We start from the raw sequence: 19,588 nt of genomic DNA on the forward strand, positions 1-19,588 counted from the left end.
ATATATATATATATATATATTCACTCATATCTTTTCATTTATTTCACTATCTGAAGAATCAATTATCAATTGTCCTTCTACGGGACCAATATCATCTGTACCCTCAGTCCTCTTCCCTTCCATCTTTTCCAGGAGCTTGTCCCATTGATTGTTCCCTTCTTTCTTTTATTGTCAATCTGTCTTTTCCTACTGACTACTTCCCTGTGACCTACAGACCTGCACAGGTCTTGGTCATCTTTAAAGGACCTTCAACTGACCTGTCATTATTATAAATGGGAGAAGAGTTCATAATCAAACAAGGGATGATCTGAAAACATGAAATGAACTGTTTTAATTACCAAAAAATTAAAAATATTTTGAGTAAAGTGATTAAAATTAGAAGGGAAATAGTTGACTGGGATAAGAAAGTTTCCCTGATAATGCACTTATATGATTTAAATTTATAAGGACTACCCATTCTCCAATAGATATATGAAAAAAGACAATTTTCTTTTTTCTTTTGGAACCATTTATTTAACTTTTAAGAGATACAAAGATAACTATTTAGGATAGCAACATACATGCATAAAACAATTTGGTTACTGCCCTCCACAATAGATTTATGGGGAAAAAAATTTAGTTGAATAACTAAGTCTTTTACAAAACAAATTTCACCAGCACCAATCTTAATACAGCTTTTAGCCCCAAATGATCTTGTTTTTTAACTCTAGAGTTTTATAGTTTTACTTTTTAGTTCCTTTACATTTACTTATTCTATAGTTAAAAAATAGAGAAATAACCTCAAATAGAAAAAGATACATTTAAATTATATAACAGTATCAGTTTAATTGTCAAGACTATATTAAGTACTGACATACTAGAAAGATAATCTAAGTATCACTTAAAACTAGTGGCACTTAAGGGACAGCTCGAAGGTGCAGTGGACAGAGCACCGGCCCCAAAGTCAGGAGGTCCTGGGTTCAGATGCGGCCTCAGACACTTAATAATTACCTAGCTGTGTGACCTTTGGCAAGTCACTTAACCCCATTGCCTTGCAAAAACCTAAAACAGAAAACAAGAAAAAATTAGTGTTACTTAAGAAAACATTGAAGGTAAAGTTATAGTATATATGTGTGTATAGGCATATATAGAGAACATTTACTCCCGGATATATATATATATTTTTTTTTGCAGATTGACCATATTATATCACCAAAACACATCATCTTCACTGGAAAGGACCATAGGCCCTTCTTTACAGGCACAGACACACACACACACACACACACACACACACACACATTTACATTTGAACAACATACTCACATTATCTCAATTTCATAGGATCCTGGGGCACTGAGAGCTATCTGGTGACTTAAGAGAGCTTTTGCTTCACTCAGAGGTCTTCAGTCTTTGCTCCTCTACAATGACCTCCAATTATTCATTGTGTTACAAAGAAAATTCTTAGAGATGATATTCAGGAAAATTTAACATATAAGACTTCCTCCCATATATCTCATTTGATTAAAAGAATGGAATGTCTACAAAGTAATTTGAAGTCTCTGGAGAGAAAGCTACTATACAATTATTGAAAATTATAAAAATTTTTACTTTTCAGTGCTCTAATTTGGACTAGTAGAAGCCTGAGTTACTGTTTCATATCAACTGCTATGAGTTCTGTAAAAAATAAACTGTTTAAAATATTATTCACCTCAGTTATTTCTCTTACATCAAGGATATTAGCCATGTTACCTTTATATGCCTCTCTCCCCTTCAGAGAATCCCTTTGTCAGAAGAGTATTCAGAAAGTCAGCTAGTCTAGCCCAAATCTTCCTTTCCCATTTTAATAGTATTCCTTTAAAGATTGAAGTGAACCACTAGCATCTGGAATCCTCTACTTGCTTGGTAATGTTCTTATAAGGAACAAAACTGCCCAAATGGAGCATTAGAGAAAATTCTCCCTGATTTCTCTCTCCTGGAACAGCCACCATTTATGGATGACCCTAGAGGCTACATACAACCCCCTCCCACCCCCCCACCCCAGCATCTCTGACACAATCCTGCACAATCCTGTAGAATTTTAAGGTCATAAATATACTAGAATTAATCAATAAATTTCACAGATGGTTTATTATGAACATAATTTTATTTATATCTTTAGTACAATAGCATAGTACCATGTACATAAGTACTTAAGACATGGACTTCTATCCATTCATCTTTCTAGCTACCCATCCATCTTCAGTCAATTTTCTCTTTCCATCTATGCCATATCTAAAAGTCACTGCAACTACATCTCTGGTCTCTCAGAATCTTTGAAGACTGCTCAGGTGCCATTTCCTCCATGAAATCTTTCCTGGACTCCCCACTTCTCCTTCCTTCCTCAAATTACTTTGTATTTCTTTATCAGCTTCATTTACTCTTAGTACAACATGATTAATCCACACTGTGTATGAACCATTGTGCTAGATAATGAAGACTCAAAAATAAACTGAAACAGTCCCAGTCCTCAAGTAGAATGCAAGCTGATATTACTTACACTTAAGTAACACTTAATCCATGTTTGTTGAATTGAATCAAAACAGTGCATTCAACTATAAAGCAATGGATATTTCAAAATTCTGTAAAAGTTTATTTTCTTAGGTCAGTTAAACATATACTGCTGCCCCCCCCCCCAGGTGTGGTCATTGAATGATATACTTTTAGTCCATTCAATGAGTAGAATATGAATCAATACATTTTTACTGAAATGCATTCAAAGTTAGAAAGATGTAATTTTTATGTTTTCTATCTGCTCTTGGAATCATCTGAATCATCATATTTATGTGACTGAGAATTATATACAACTGAGAATTATTTCCAAATTTCAAATGATATTCCAAAGATGATTTATATAGCCATTTGACCTTTGCAAAGCATTTTTTTGTTTTGTTTTTGCAAGGCAATGGGGTTAAGTGATTTGCTCAAGGTCACACAGCTAGGTAATTATTAAGTGGCTAAGTCAAATTTGAACTCAGGTCCTCTTGTCTCCTGGACTGATGCTCTATCCACTGTAACACCTAGCTGCCCCTTTGCCAGTTACATCCCATTAGATAGCAATCTCATGGACAGATCATGAATGTCCATCATTTCTGGCTAGGTATATTCTCTCTGTTAGAGTTACAATTCTCAAGATTTATGAGAATCTTTTTCCCCATGCTGGGATATAGCCAGTTTCAACTTACTGGATAGCAGGTTTTTTTCCTTTTACTGGCCCCCCCCTTTTTTTTACCTTTTCATGTGTCTCTTGAACCTCCTGTTTGATGTCCAAATTTTCTATTTAGCTCTGGTCTTTTCATCAGGAATTTTTGGAATTCTTCCATTTCATTATTTTTCCCTGGAAGAGAAGGCTTAGCTTTGCGGGATAGTAGATTCTTGGCTGCATTCCAAGCTCCCTTGCTCTTCAAAATATCTCGTTCCAGGCCCTTCGATCCCTTAATGTTGATGCAGCCAGGTCCTGTATGATCTATTGTGGCTCCTTGATATTTAAATTGTTTCTTTCTGGCTGCTTGCAGGATTTTCTCTTTTATCTGATAGTTCTGGAATTTGGCCCCAACATTCCCTGGTGTTTTCATTTCAGGATCTTTTTCTGGAGGGGATCGATGTATTCTTTCAATAACTACTTTGCCCTCTGGTTCCATGATATCAGGGCAGTTTTCCATCACTAGATCCTGTAATATTAAGTCCAGGCTTTGTTTCACTTCAATGTTTTCAGGATGTCCTATAATTCTCAGGTTGCCCCTCCTCAATCTATTCTCAAAGTCAGTGGTTTTGTTGATGAGGTATTTTACATTTTCTTCTATTTTTTCTATTTTTTTATTTTTTTTAACTGGATCTTGCTGTCTCATGGAGTCATTAGTTTCTGCAGACTCCATTCTTTATTTTAGGGAGGAGTTTTCTTCATTAACCTTTTCTAGCTGCCCCTTTGCAAAGCATTTTATAAATATTACCTCATTTCACCTTTCAACAACCTTAGTAGGTAGGAGCTTTGATGAGGAAACTGTCAGACAGATGTTAAATGACTTGCTCAGAGTCATACAAGTAGTGTTTGAGGCAGCATTTGAACTTGGGGCTTACTTTACTCTGGGTAGGATACTATCCACTGTATCACTAGGTTACTTGTTATGAAAATAATAGAAATGTTTGTCCCTCTAGACTAACCAGGTTATTTCTGAACCTGACCGACACTTCTGAAGAGATAACAGACCTCTGTCTGACAGTTGTCTAGAAGCAAATGAATCTCAGAAAACTGATATTCCCAAACAGTCCTGCTCCTCAGATGCTACTCTGAAGACGAGTCACTTGTCTAACTCCTTCCCACTTTAGGACAAATTTCCAACTGGTAGAATCTCAGGCTTTGGCTGTCAGAGAAAGATTATCTACATGTCCTTTTACTCACTTCTGAATGGAACTTGACTGATTTCTCTCAGAGGTCATGAAGCAAAACAGCTCCTTGTTTTAGAGGGTGACATATGACTAAAAATCCATTCAGTCATAGTAGCAACTAAGCTGGCAACAAATCTGGGAAGTAAAATTCAGTTGGATTTTTTTTCTAATATAAGTAATGAATGAACTTTATCTCCTGTGGAGCACTTCACTTGCTGGTTTTTAGGTCTGCACAGAACTAAAGAAATCCCAGAGTCTCTCAGTAATTAGCCAGATGATAATGATTCTCCTAAGGCAAAAAAAAAAGAAAGAAAGAAAGAAAAGAAAAAAATAAGACAAATTAGAGAATCAGAGAATCTCAGAGTTGGGAGGTCTTACAGAAGTTATCAAAAAATTGTCTCCATTCCAACTCTACATTTTATTAGTCATTTTCAGTCATATCCAACTCTTCATGACCCCATTTGGAAAATTCTTGGCAGAGATACTGGAATAGTTTGCCATTTCTTCATTCAGCATATTTTACAGGTGAAAAGACTGAAGCAAATAGAGATATGTGATCTGCCTGGGGTCAAACAACTAGTGTCTAGGGTCAAATCTGAATACAGGTCTTCCTGGCTCTAGACCCAGCAACTCTATCCACTGCACCACCTAGCTAAATCTTATATTTATCCTGTATTCAAATAGGGTATGACATCTCTGACAAGCTGTGATCCAACTTCTTTTTAAAGTTGTCCTGCTCATTCCACTTCTACACAATTCTAATTGTTAAAAAAAACTTTTTTATTTATATGGAGTCTAAATTTATCTCTCCAAAATTTCCATCCCTTGATCCCAATCAAACTTCTGTGGCCAAGTTGCACAAATCAGATCCTTCTGAAGACACACACACACACACACACACACACACACACACATCTCTTCTTTAAGCTAAATATTGGGGTACCTTAGATCCGTCCTCATATAGCTAGGTCTCTGGTCCTTCCATCACCCTGAATCTCTCTCTCCTGACTTTAACTAGATTGTCAGTCATTCCTAATATATGATATTACCAAATGAAAATAATATACCAGAGAAGGTTTGACTAAGACATAGTATAGCAGGACTTACCTCACTCCATTTGAATACTTTGCAGCCTGAGATGATGTTGAATATCCTTAAGATGATTTTGCTTAGTTGAGTCTCACACCAAACTTTTTTGTGGATTTATTTTCAGTAGATGCTAGATTACTACTTGTCCAGTAAATTATAGTGTGTCTAATCTGCCTTTTAAGTATGGGTTGGATTAGATGGTCACCTTCCAACTCAAAAATTCTTGATTCTGTGATTTTCACAGAATTTTTACTCACAAACTTCTGCCATTCAAATCTGTAGTGTTTTATCAACAAGTTTGTATTTTAAACTAGTTTCCTTGGCTTCCATCTCCTTTGACTTGGCAAGAAGATCCAGTGTTTGCTGGCTACGAAATTGCTGGCTGCCATTTGGCCTCATCATGTAGCAAATGCTTTACATTTGTTAAATTTTTACAGGAAGCCGTGATAACCAAGGTCAATATGTTTATCTTTTTTCCAGTTCCCATTGTTCAGCCTCAATGACTTTGAATAAGTCAGTTTGACACTGTTGTAATTTTACAGTGGATTCTCATAATTTTCCTTTCTTTTAACTTGATGTTGACATTTGTTTTAAATATGTGATGGTTTGACTGCTCTCAGGCAGCTGGTTCTTCCATTTCAATAATTAGTTGTTTTCTATCAAAACAGTCAATTTCATTTCTAGCAATATTTTTGATACCTTATTCTACTCTTCTCTCTTTTTTAAAGAAATTATTCATAATATATGGGCATAAGACTTTTGGGTAGTTCTCAAGCCTTTCATAAATTTGAACTATAGTTTCCAAGATACTTTATATCATCCTTCACCTGGACTCACCTTTGCAGTGAAGTCACTGATTATTAAAGCATATATTTTCTTGTTTTGGAATATCTAGACCAGTTTCTTGTAGATTTTCCCTGCTTTTTCATCCTCTGGAACAGATGTTGCTGCAAAAGTAACAATTATCTTTGTTATGCTAAGAACTAAGGCTTATCATGAGTACTTCAAGATGAAATGACCAAATGTTTCATAAGATGATACTTTTTTTTTTGACTTTGTACACACAATGAAACCAACTCCACCATCTCTTTTGTCTTTCTCTAAAGGAGCACCTGAGAGCTACTATTCCTTTTAACTCCTTTTGTTTTCTGATTTTGTTCATAATAATATTAATATTGGCATGGCTCATTTCTTCCATTAATGTATCAGTACCTTGAATGATCTCACATTTGAAGAACCAAAAGTTAAGCTAATCCTTATAGATGGTTTCTAAATTTGTGATTGTTGTTAACTTTGATCCCCTTTTCTGAGCCTTCACCACCACCACTGAAGAAGTGGAAGGAGGCAATATTTTATAGGTTTCTTTGTTCTATAGGTTTTCTGGTCCAAATCATTAATCACCTAGTGACCAGCCTATTAGTGATGAGTATTCCTGTACTTTGTGGTGTTGTGCATCAGTCAGCAGCTCAGTCTATGATTCACTGATGTACCTATTAAGAGGCCAGAAGACAGATAACCATGAAAAATATTTTATAATATTTCTATTGTCATCATGGAATCACCACATTTAGATCTTAATACCTTAGTTCCTTATGAGTCATATGAGGAAGTAGAAAGGACCCTTAAGATGATCAGGAAGAATGATTTTACTACAGCAAGAATACACCAACAAAATTCATGCTGGAGACAACATAATCTAGAAAGTATAAATCATCATTTTATATGATAACTCATGCATAATATCATTTCCCAAAGATGGCAATCAAGTTAACATCAAAATGTCAAATTTCCCATTTTCATAAAATAAGTATGAGGATTACCTACCTATACCTTTATAAAGGACATTCTTGATCAAAGCAGGAAAAAGAAACAAGTATACTTTTGCAAAAGGAAAATAATTGTGCAGACTATGTCTTTACAACCAAATCATTGCCTAAAAAGATAAAGAGATTATAAATCTCTAATATATTTCTTATTTAGAAAATAACCTTTAACTCAACAGTGCAAAATAGAGTTGTAATATCTTTCTTCCAACAAGTAATCTCCCCTGCATCCATTAAATCATACAAGAATGAAACCACAGTGATGACTCTTATTCAGTGATCTGATTATTAATATTAATAAAACCATCAAAAGATCTGTATGCCCACCAAAGGTACATACCACCTTCATAGAAATGTCCTGTTCAAAGTCCAAGAAAAAGTCAGGCTCAACTCTTATTCCTAGAAATACTACAGGGATTGCTTAATGATATATAATTACCCTCAAAGATGTCAGCCTAATAATTCATGCAAAAAAATGTTTTCTATACTTTGAAGACCATTCTATTGAGTTAGGACATTAGTACATAAATCTGAGAAACATATTATGGAGGTATGAAAACAACTAATTAGGTTCAGAATTGAGCAGGAGGAAGAAAATGAGCCAAATTATATTTGGGATGTTAGATAGTACAATTAACAATCCCCAAATCATATTTGGGACATTAGATAGTACAACTACCAATTCTCTGGCACAAAACTTCTTCTTTTAAAGAGTTATTTTATAACAACACTGTAAACCACAACTGTGATAGACTTAAGGTTTCATAATATAATAACCAACCACAATTTCAGAGGACTAGTGATGATCTCTCCTACCCACCTGCTGATACAGAGGTGATGGACTCAAGATCCAGAAGAAGACCTACCTTTTTAGACATGCAGGGCCTTAGTTCCTTTAATTAGGCATGTTTATTACAAATATTTTATTTTTATTTTTTCCAATGGAGAATAGATATAGAAAGGAAAGTAGATCTATTCATCGAAAAAATTAATTTTTAAAAAATTATGCTTTGCTGGTAATGCTCCTTACAAATTTTGGAATGACACAAGCTTTGAAGAATAAATGTGATAGGTGGTCCAAAAGTTTGTGAAAAACTTTATGGTGGGCACAATTATGCTATAACATATTTCCATTAATTACCTGTATGTGAAAAAAATGACCTAATGGACACCATTCAGGAAATATATGATTGGAAAGGAACTAGAGTATTTGAGCAGAGAGAATAATGAATAAAAGATAGATGAGGGCTGAACTGATATGTGCAAACATTAAAAAAAATCTAGTGGAAGTACTATAACACATTGGATAGATTCAGTATTGAATCTGTGGGATTGAAGTATTGAATTCAATGTTCAGTAGAGAAGCTCTGTGGGAGAATGTGGACAAGAGTTATGCATTATGAAAAGACATAGATGGGTTGTGGTCTGGATTGGTTGAGGAACTATCCACATTAAGGAGATCACAAATCTATGAAAATGAGATTTCATTAGCTTCTTTGACATATCATGTCACATAATTGGGCCCTATTGAACTTATGTTCTCTAAACCCCACAGGTCAAAGAGGTTTCATATATTTGATCCTCACAATCTTCTCAGACTGGTAGGGCAAACCCAGATAATGTATTAGAGGTATAAGTCTCTGTATTCTATGATCTATCAATTTGTACCCAAAGGGATCTGGTTAATATTCAACTAAATGAAAAGTCTAGGGGCAGCTAGGTGGTGCAGTGGATAGAGCACCAGCCCTGGAGTCAGGAGGACCTGAGTTCAAATGCAGCCTCAGACACTTAATAATCGCCTAGTTGTGTCAAGTATTCATATTGTTTTATTAGTAACTTCATTTTTACTTTCAAACTGGCAACTGCTAACATTCATGGCTATATATAGTAGAGAAAAAAATGAGAAATTTAATACCCATAAGTTTGTAGAGCAGCCATACTCTTTTTTTTTTAGATTTTTTTTTTTGCAAGGCAAATGGGGTTAAGTGGCTTGCCCAAGGCCACACAGCTAGGTAATTGTTAAGTGTCTGAGGCTGGATTTGAACTCAGGCACTCCTGACTCCAGGGCCTTAGTTCTATCCACTGTGCCACCTAACTACCCCTAGAGCACCCCTTAAGGATCTCAATTGGAGCACAAAAATCTGACAGATTTTTTTCAAACTAGTGCTTCCTTCATAGACTTCAATGCCATCCACCCACCTTGAAGGCCTGATCACTGGAGGTGATACTAACAATTTAGCAGTCTTTCCATCTTCCAGCAGCAATAACTAAATCTCAGTCTTGGTTTTCAAAGGTTGGCCAAGGTAGAGAAACACCTCTGTATAGTATACAATGTTCTCCCATCTGACACAGTGGAAGGTAAGATTCAAGTTAAAAATGTTTTAGTTTTTAAAATTTTATTTTTCTTAAAATTTTTTTTGGGGGGAGGGACTGTTTTCTTTGACAACAAATGTTTTACACAACTGAACTTATATAATATATAACAAATTGCTAGCCTTTTCAATAGGGGAGAGAGAATTTGGAACTCAAATTTTTTTAAAAAGTGAACATTAAAAATTATTTTTACATGTAATTGAGGAAAACAAAATGTAAAGAAAAAAGAATTTATTTGCTATACAATATTTATGTAGATTCCATGTCATAAAAAGTAAATACTGCCTGAAATCAATGTTTTAGTTTTTATTGAGATGTTAGCATAAAAGGTTATAGAATTCTAGAATTACTATAGAATTACTAGTGAGAAAAATATTTTGTATGTTTGCAATTTTATTTTGAATATTGCATTTTATGAGTTAGTTCATGATTACTGTTAGCAAAAGTACAAATTATCAAAATTAATTTTTTATAAAGAAAATGCAGAAAAGTATACTTTCACCTATCTCTAGCAAAAGACTAGTTATAGTGGTCATGGGAACCTAACATTCTATTTCCCAGAGGTTCAATGCAGCAACATTGATATTCTTGACCTTTGTGACATTTTTAGGGACATTATGACCTTGTGAAAGTTGAGAATTGAATGCATAAAAGAAGGTAGAAATCCATGGAGACTTTACTTTTACACTTCAAAGACTCATTATGGTTACTACCTCGACCAGTGAATATTGCTACCCTAAAATTTCACTGAGACTTTTCAAGAATTATTGTGACTAAAAAGTCATCAGTCTATAGCCAACACAGTAATTGGTCTCTCTGAGCTTAATTAGGCCAGTCCATGTATGGGAAAGATACCATCTAAGACAAGACCCACATTCAAACCCCTCCAGCTTGGTAGGACTTATTAATCAATCGATGAATAAACAAAGATTTATGTTTGAGGACCTATACTAAGGACTGGAGATTCAAAGATTCAAAATCATTTCTAGTTAGCACAGTGTGGGGAGAAGAAAAGTGGAAAGGAGGGAAGGAGGGAAGGGCAGGGAGGATGATTATATGAATAGGAGTCTGGAGGCCTGGATTCTAATCCTAGTCCTGCAATTTAGTGTTGCCTAAGAATAGTCACAATGTTTTTTTCCAAATCTCAATTTCTCTTAAATGAAGAACTGTCCTATTAAGAATTAATAGGGCTAATGTGATTATCAAGGAAGATAATGGCTATGAATGTACTTCGTAAACTTTAAAACAGCATTGTAATTTATAGAAAGGCAGCTCTCTTTATCCACCCAGTGGATAAAGCATTGAGTCTGGAGTCAAGAAGACCCAAATTCAAATATAGCCTGACATACTTATTAACTGTGTGAACCTGGGCAATTCATTTAATCTCTGTTTGCCTTAATCCACCAAAGAAAGAAATGGCAAACCACTCTACAATCTTTGCCAAGAAAACCCTAAAGACTCTATGGTCCATAGAGTCACAAAGAACTGAATATAAATGAACAGGCTGAAGTTTTTTGTTTGTTTGTTTTTTTAACCAGATGGAAAATGGACATCAATATCATTTCTTATGGGAATGCATTACATGTCTTATCCTGAAAAATTTACCTTCCTAAGGGTTTGGGTTAGGCTGGATGTCTCAGGGAGAAACAGTTGTGAATATTGAGCTGTTTGGCCATTTCAGGGCTGATGGCAGCAGGCTTGTGGCCTTCTGTTGGGGGGGGGGGGGGTTTCTTTTCTCTTGCAGTTCTAGTTTAATAGAGACTACGGTTGCCCAAGCTAGCTATACATTCTGTTAGTTTGGATCAGGTGTGGAGTCACATTAGCGATAAGAACTCCCTTGGAAACCTTTCACTAAGTGTCTGGACACTGGAAATGGCCGACCTTTTCCACCACAGATCAGAGGTGGTGTGTGTCTATAGTTACATGTCCATGCCCTACCTATTTCCCAAAAGAAAAGAGGCAGAGTACAAAACATAAGAATGGGCTGAAATTTAGCACTTCCTAACAGATTTCAGGAGAAGCTAAGTACCACAGTGGATAGAATCAATCAGGAGGACCTGAGTTCAAATCCAACCTAGGACACTTGATGATATTTGTCCCTCATTCTTGAAGAAGACCATGATATCAAGAGGTAATGCCATGACAAGCACATGAATTGGATTTGAGTGAGGGAAGGAGCTGTGCTAAGTCACCAGCCTCACTCCTCCAGAGCCATCTGGGTCCAGTGGCCAGATGTGAATCAGGAAGGCTGGAGATGGCCCTCCATGTGAGGCAATCAGGGTTAAGTGACTTGCCCACACAGCTGGTAAGTGTCTGAGGCTGGATTTGAACTCCAGTCCTCATGACCCCAAGGTCAGTGCTTTATTCCACTGTACCACCTAGCTGCCCTTTACCCCCTTAATCTGAGTTCAAAGATCTCCTCCTTTGGAAGTCTATCTATAGGATTCACAGACCCCAAGTTAAGAACTACTCTAAGGAAAGGTAAATCAACAACAGAGGACTTTAATGGGTTCTTTGTGAGTCTCAGGTTACTTCATGTGTATATATCTTATCTCTATACCTGGACAATAAATTCTCTGAAGGAATAGAGGCTCCTCTTCTTCACCATCATAAGACACGGAAGACTTTAAGACTTTAAGAAATACTAAACTGAAGGGGAAAAAAATCATAATCTCTTGACCTTTGAAACTTATCATATTTCTTATGAGCTGAGACATAATCTGTATATAAAATAACTTAAAGGTATTCAGTGGCATCCTGAGCATTTACTGGGATTTAAGCATCAGATACAAAGTCCCAAGAAATCTTTGGTGCTGAAAAGAACTCACCTTTTTTCCATTGCCAAGCAATACTATTATGTAGCCAACCTTGCACCCTTGACCCTCATCCCTTCCTTTTAACTGCTTCAGAGAACTCCTAGCTATGCTCCCAGGAACCTCTGAAGGAGAACAGGTCTGTCTGTTAAAGCCTACAGGATTTTCTGCTTGAAATAGCCCATGCTTTCTACAGTATCAGCTCCAATAAGGGATCTGGAGGAGCCCAAATTGTAGTGTACTGACATGAGAGACTGGCTATCTGACTGCTTACCCATTGGATGCTCTAGACATCCAGGGCTTGAAGGTTTGAAACCCTGGAGCTTTCCCTGGCCAGACCAGACCTCCAACAGAAGTCACCAATAAATTAGACATTAGCAGTCTATGCCAATTAAAGGACAACAAACTTAACTGCAGGCCAGCATTGCTTGGCAGCCTTGTGAAGGTGAGTCTAATGCTGGAGTTTTCTCAGTCTCTCATTTCTCTTGTGCTGAGCCAAGAAACCATATGATCCACTCAACAGCATATCCTTCAGGAAAATAAGTCAGGTTTCTCCCTTGGCTGTTATTAAACATGGGAATTGATACCATGCCGATCTTCTCCCTCCATTCATCCATTCATTCAACATTTATAAGATGATGCACCTGACCAAACACTGGGAGACAGCAAGTTGTTTTTCTAACTGTGGAAATGGACTGCACTGAGGTATCTATATTCTATCCTGGGGTCCTTCCAAGGGCAGATTTTTTGTAATTGCCGAGGTCATGAATGCAGTCTGTGGTTAGGTAGCAAAGTTTTCCCTCTGTGCAAATCAAATCAGCCAGTAGAAAGAGCAAACTTACCATCTGGTCTTATCACTAAGCTTTGACTAACTGAGCTGGTCATTCTAATCATATAAATCTCAACTGGGTCCTTGATGCAGCAAAGCAATTCTTTCATTCCTTTTTAATTGATTTTCCTTTACATTCCCTAGGGCATCTGTTCCAAGCCTTCTCTTTTCTGAAACTTGTTGACAGTTTTCTTCTCAAATCTCCCACACCACCCCCTCCCACTGCCTGCTTAGCAGAGGAGCTTACCTTACATGACTCAGAAAAAAATGCCATTGATAAGTTTCCTCTTTTCCCATCCTCTACCTCTCTACTCATCCTCAATTCTCTCTTTCTTTATTCTAGTCTCTGATGAAGTGGTAGACCTTTTCCACCCCAAGGCATCTTCATTTACCTTGATCCTATTCTCTCCTGTCCCCATACCCAATCACCTTTTTTGTTTGTTTTTGCATGGCAATGGAGGTTAAGTGACTTGCCTAGGGTAACACAGGTAATTATTAAGTGTCTGAGGCTGATTTGAACTCAGGTCCTCCTGACTCCAGGGCCAGTGTTCTATCCATTGTGCCACCTAGCTGTCCCAATCATCTCTTTTAAGTCTGTAACCTTTAGTCATCATACTTTGTGGAAGTAGGCTCCCCAACTTCTTCCATGAGAGGATTTCCCCCACATACCCATTATATATATTATATATATATATATATGTATATATATATATATATATATATATATATATAATAGACATCATCACCATCCAATGAACAGCTCTAAGTCATCCTTAACTCTTCCTCACTCTCACAAGTCCAGTCAGTTGCCTCGACTTGTTTATTCTATCTCCAAAAAATCTCTTGTATTCATCCCTGTTTCTTTACTTTCATGGCCATTATCCTAAATCAGTCCCAAATCACCTCTCTCCAACTATTGAAAGTCTCTTAAAGAGCCTTTCCTCTTGAATTCACCATCCATAGGACTGCAAGTTATTTTCCAAAACTACAGATCTGACTGTGTCACTGCTCTGCTAAATAAATCTACGAGTTCCCTAGCACCTCTAGGATTACATGCTTATTGGTCTGATCAACATTTAAAACCCTTTTACAAATTTCCAACCCAAATTTTTAGTCTTATTAGATATTATTACCCTTTATTCTTCTAGCTGTTATTTACACAAAACACTCCATTCTCGTCTTCTTGTCAGGAAAGCACTCCTGTCTCACTTCTACCTCTTAGAATACTTAGGTCTTTCAAAGTTTAATTCATGTAGAGTAACAGACTGCCTTCTGTGGGGGCGTGGAGGGAGGGAAGCAAGATTAGGGGAAAAATTGTAAAACTCAAAATAAAATCTTTCTTTAAAAAAAAATAGTTCAGCTCACATATCACCTCCAAAATAAGGCCTTACTGATTTCTCAGATGCAACTGCATCCCGTGACAAAATACCTTGAGTTTATTTTGCCTGTGCTCACACATGGATATGTTACATATGCTGTATATCATAGAGCATAGTATAATATATATATAAATATATGAAATAATATGTACCATATAATATATTAAAATATAAAGTTCAGAGACTGTTTTCCATTTCTGTCTTCATATCCCTAGTATAGAGCCTGTCATATAGGCATTTTTTTTTTTAGATTTTGCAAGGCAAACAGGGTTAAGTGGCTTGCCCAAGGCCACACAGCTAGGTAATTATTAAGTGTCTGAGGTCGGATTTGAACCCAGGTACTCCTGACTCCAAGGCTGGTGCTCTATCCACTGCGCCACCTAGCCACCCCCCACATAGGCATTTAATAAATATTTGTTGATTGATACCCTCTCGACAGAGCTCATACCTTGGGCAAGCTTCACAAAACACACTCACAGCAACTTGTTAAAGACAAATTCAGTAGAAGGGAGGGTTAGAGGGAGAAAGAAAGACCTCAGAATTCATGGAAGCAGCTTCACTATAGGAAGATCTTACCTGATAAAGTTGCATTATTGTATGCCTTCCTAAATGTTCTTGATAATTATTTACTAAGTCTGTTGCTTTTTTGGTGTTGAGGAAGTATAAGTGCTATTAGTGTTTTGTATCCTGGTATAAAAGGCCAGTCATCTCACTGTATTATACCTCTACCTCTCAATGATTTGCTCCTTTGGAGGCAGAGATAGCCTTGTCACACTAACTTTGCAAATTGCCGTTTGCCAGCAATCTCATTCCTATGATAAGACTGTCTGGCTTTGAACATTAATTTTTCTTTTAGGAGTCAAAGCCAAATTTGGTTGTCAGGAAGAATACTTTGGATTAAATACTTCACTTACAAAAATTTTACATAAATAACCCTTTCTTCTTTTATCAGTACATGGTAAGGAAAAAAAAACAAATATAGCTACCAATCCCTGAAGTTCCTGTCTAAACAGGGAAATTTGGCATTTATACATAGGCACTGTGATCTGTGAAGGTAAAGAGACAAGGTGCTGCCTCTGGGGAGGAAAAGGAGCAGGAGGACAGAGGCATTCTGCCCTGTGGCCTGGTGACCTGGCTAGGAGCCCTGCCAAATGCATAAAGGTTTCTTCCACTTCAGTGGTTGTCTCTACTCAGGATAGTTCTGACAGTGTCAGACTCCAGAAGCCATCCCCTCTTATGAGGTAGAGGGTTCAAGGAATTGCTGGGAATAGAATTTGTCAAATTTTGCTTCGGGGCCAGAATTGAAACTCACACCCACTGGATCATTGCCGGTTTTCTGCTTCCTTGTCTGAAGTATTGTGGCCCAAGACACTTCACAGACCTTGTGGTTGGGGAAACTAAAAATGATTTCCAAGTCTGCTCCCTAATGCTGAGGAGTTGTGGAATGCAGTTAGCTGGGCAAGGAACCACATACAAGAAATGGCCTTCTTTCTCCTCATCCCATTTGCCTTTGCTCTTCCCTTAGCCAGCATTGAAACAATGGTAGTGGCTGCAACATGGCAGCCAGCAGCCATGGCCCTTGGAAGCAAGGCCATTTCTGTCTCTGGTGGGTTTTTTGGGAGGGGGGGTATGAGAGTGGGAGCTGGGGGAACAGGCAGTGAAGCACAGCTGGTTCTCATTCTCCTACCTAATTTCCTCTGTAGGAAAAACAAAACCACTCAGTCCTGAGAGGTCCTTTTTGATTTGTTTTTTTTCCATCCTCTGCCTCAGCTGAAGCCCAGTTTCTATCAAATCTAGGATCATGCTGAGGGTGTGGTTTAGTATGACCATAGATAGCCACAGGCTTAGAAATGTGAAGTAACAGTAGTATAGATTATCCAAAAGTTGATTTGGTTTGAATATGCAGGCCAGCAAGCCTCTCCTACCCACCAACCTCCATCTCTCCCATCCCCCTTTTTCTTTCCTAATTACATGTATTTGTGGATGCTTTTCAGGGCAGTTAGATTCTTCCTAAGCAGGCTTCCTAAGCAACCTAAGCCCTTTCCTGAGAAGGAGCAAATGTGCATATCAGAGTAAGGAGAGGATATTTTGAGAATCAGAAGAATTCAGGCTGAGATTTTTGAAAATGTGCTGTCTCTAAAACCTTGGTGACTTGAATGATTCAGTGGAAATGCTGATTCCAGTAATACAGCCTAGATGTAAACTAAACTCTCCATTCCTCTCTTTGTATACCACCAGCCCCTTTCTGGTCATCAAGGTGGATAGAACCATTACATGACCTGTGATGCCTTAGCAAGCATTTCCTTAGGGAACCAAAAAAGCCATCTTCATGTGCTTATCCTTATGCATTTTTATTGCCCAGTTAACTGTGAATCCTCCCTTCTTAATGTGACAGGTCCAAGCCTCGGCTTTCTGTTGACAGAAGGTCTTAGAAATTCCCTTTCCAGCCGAATGGAGGGAAAGTAACAAGATCAGCCCTGGAAGTTAGTGAAATCAGTAAGTGCTCCGACTTAATGGAAAGACTCGGATTCAAGTGCTACCTTCAAAACTTCCTATGGGATCAAGGGCAAACCGCTTAAACGGAGACTTGGTTTGGTCTTCTGTAAAAGATAGGGTGATACAAGCCGTCTCTCTCTCCCTAGCTCCGAGTTGTTTTGAGGAGGCCTGGCTTTACAAATGTCAGCTATTGCAATCCTGTACAGAGACCACCATGCCAGCGTGACAGGGCCTCACACTCTGCTCCTTTTTCCAGCACCCAAAGAGGTGAAGTTCTTAATTCACCAGAAGTGGTTTCATTCCTAGGGATCCCCCTCCTCAGGCCCGTGCCCCCCCCCCCGCTCCCCCAAGGCGAGAGACAATGCGCGAGGGGCCAGGCGGGTGTCTTCTGCTGCCCCCCGGCGAGCCCAGGCAGTGGGGGTCACCAGTCCGCCCGGGCCCCCCTTCCCCAGGGCACGGGTGTGACATCACGGGCGGGGGGCGGGGGGCGGGAGGGCGAGGGAGGGGCCTGCCCCAGACTTTCTCTGCCTAGACATCACTTCCTAGCCCCGCCGCCGCCGCCGCCGCCGCTCTCCGCCGGGGCTCCAGGGCGCAGCGCCCCCAGCCCCCTCCCCGGGGCCGCCTCCCCGGGGCCGCCTCTCGGGCCGGCTCCGCCCGGGGCTCGCTCCGCCCGGGGCCGGCTCCGCCCGGGGGCCGGCGCTCCTCGCCAACTCATGGCTAGCCTGGCCGGGGATGAGGTCCAGATCTCCGCCGCCAGGAGACTCTACTCCAGGTGAGGACCCCCGCGCCGGCTCCCCGCCCCCGGGCTAAGGCGGCTCGGGTGGCCCCCCGGGACGCCCCTGTCCCGGCCCCGCCGGCCCACTGTGCCCGTGCCCAAGTGCCACTCGGCGGCGCCCCGATCTGGCCGCCCGCCCCTCCCAGCCTGCCCTCCCTGGTGTGGGGGGCCCCAGGCTCCCTCCTCGGCTCTTTCGCACGTGCGCCCCTCGGGGTGAGAGGGGCGGGAGACAAAGCCGAGCCGGCCGGCCCCTGCCTGGCCCGGGGTCTCCAGCGGGCACGCAGCAGGCTCCCGCTCAGCCTAGCTCTGCTGCGGCCGCGGATCCGCAGGCGCCCACCCCTGCGCTAGTGGCAGGAAAAGCCCCCCCGACCTATTGTTTTCGGGCGGCCCCGGGGCACTGCCCCCCGGGCTTCTGCTGGCGGGGAGGGGGAAGCCTCCTCCGGGCCGGCCAAGCAGGGTCCTCTGCCTTCGGTCTGGGCCGGGGGTGCAGCGTTTCCGACTTGCAGGAGGGAGAAGCAGGGTGCGAGAGGGCAGCGGTGGGTTGAATCGAGGTCGTCACGGATGGCACCCGGCCCTGAGGGTCCAACCCGCATCAGCTCGGTGGCAGAGCAGATTTGACGGCCCACCTTTGTCACTTAACCTCAGATCACAACCTAGTCCACGCTTGGCTTTTACAGTTCTCCCTGAGATGCGGACCTTGGGATTGGAGATAGGGTTGCCAAAGCAGACCCAGGGGATTCTCCGGTCTGTTTCCTAACAAACTGTTAGTTTTTTGGCCCCTGGAAACTAAATGGACAAGAGATGGGTGTTGCGATTCAGATAATCAGAACAGCTAAGGGGCCCAAAGCAGCCCTACTTTGGAAGAGAGACACCTCTTTAATTATCCTCCAGGTATCCTCCCTCCCCTGCCCAGCTCCATTGTGTGGCTCTAAGGAAAAGATCTGGCCAGACATGTGGAGGGGGTGCATGCATCTACATGACTCTGTCGCTGCCTGCTGCATTATGAAGGCAAATAGAAAAAAAAATTGCACTCAGTGGGGTTTCATAGATAGATACAGATATGGATATAGCTATAGATTATATAGCACTTCATTTCATGAACTGAGAGATGACTGCATGGGGTGTATTTATACATATGTCCGTATGCACATGTGTGTATATGTAATATGCTATATCACCCAGGTTGTAATTAGAGGAGATTACTTGCCATGCCACAGAAACAAGGTTTCTCCTGGCCAACTGACAGGCTCCACCTCCCAGTAATCATGGCTGAAAAATCTATGTTTAACACACAGCAGGCCTACCACCCCAATATGTGAAGCATATGGAGTGTCCATAAAGGACTGCAATGAAACCATCAGAGACTCAGGCCATTGTTATTACTCACAATCTCCCAAACTGCAATTTCTTTAGATTAAAAAAACACTCATACACAAAGAAGTGGACATGCTAGATGACAGGCCAGGAAAGAGCTGTGATGATGACTTGGGGAGATTTCTAGCTTCTTAAGACATGGGGTTCAGGTCCTTAAAATAGGTAAAGATTATGTGACAGCAAATCTGAGAATCTATCGATTGATGCTATTGTATATGGGGGAGGGGCATATG

The 19,588-nt window shown here is 39.9% G+C and overlaps 1 protein-coding gene and 1 long non-coding RNA gene across 2 annotated transcripts in view; one reads left to right on the forward strand and one right to left on the reverse strand.

The window, feature by feature from the left end:
- Positions 1-587: 587 nt before the first annotated feature.
- LOC141505147 (uncharacterized) overlaps positions 588-19,588 on the reverse strand; it is a 115,829-nt gene continuing 96,828 nt past the window's right edge. Inside the window, exons 3-5 of the long non-coding RNA XR_012473548.1 lie at positions 6,331-6,440; positions 3,251-4,693; positions 588-1,041 (exon numbers count right to left, since the gene is read on the reverse strand). This is a non-coding gene — a long non-coding RNA (uncharacterized LOC141505147). The remainder of the gene's footprint in view (positions 1,042-3,250; positions 4,694-6,330; positions 6,441-19,588) is intronic.
- GPSM1 (G protein signaling modulator 1) overlaps positions 17,891-19,588 on the forward strand; it is a 126,349-nt gene continuing 124,651 nt past the window's right edge. Inside the window, exon 1 of the mRNA XM_074210691.1 lies at positions 17,891-17,978. Coding sequence (XP_074066792.1) covers positions 17,920-17,978 — 59 coding nt within the window. The 5' untranslated portion in view covers positions 17,891-17,919. The remainder of the gene's footprint in view (positions 17,979-19,588) is intronic.

The sequence above is a fragment of the Macrotis lagotis genome, chromosome 1, assembly GCF_037893015.1.
Source record: "Macrotis lagotis isolate mMagLag1 chromosome 1, bilby.v1.9.chrom.fasta, whole genome shotgun sequence".
Classification (NCBI taxonomy): Eukaryota; Metazoa; Chordata; class Mammalia; order Peramelemorphia; family Peramelidae; genus Macrotis; species Macrotis lagotis.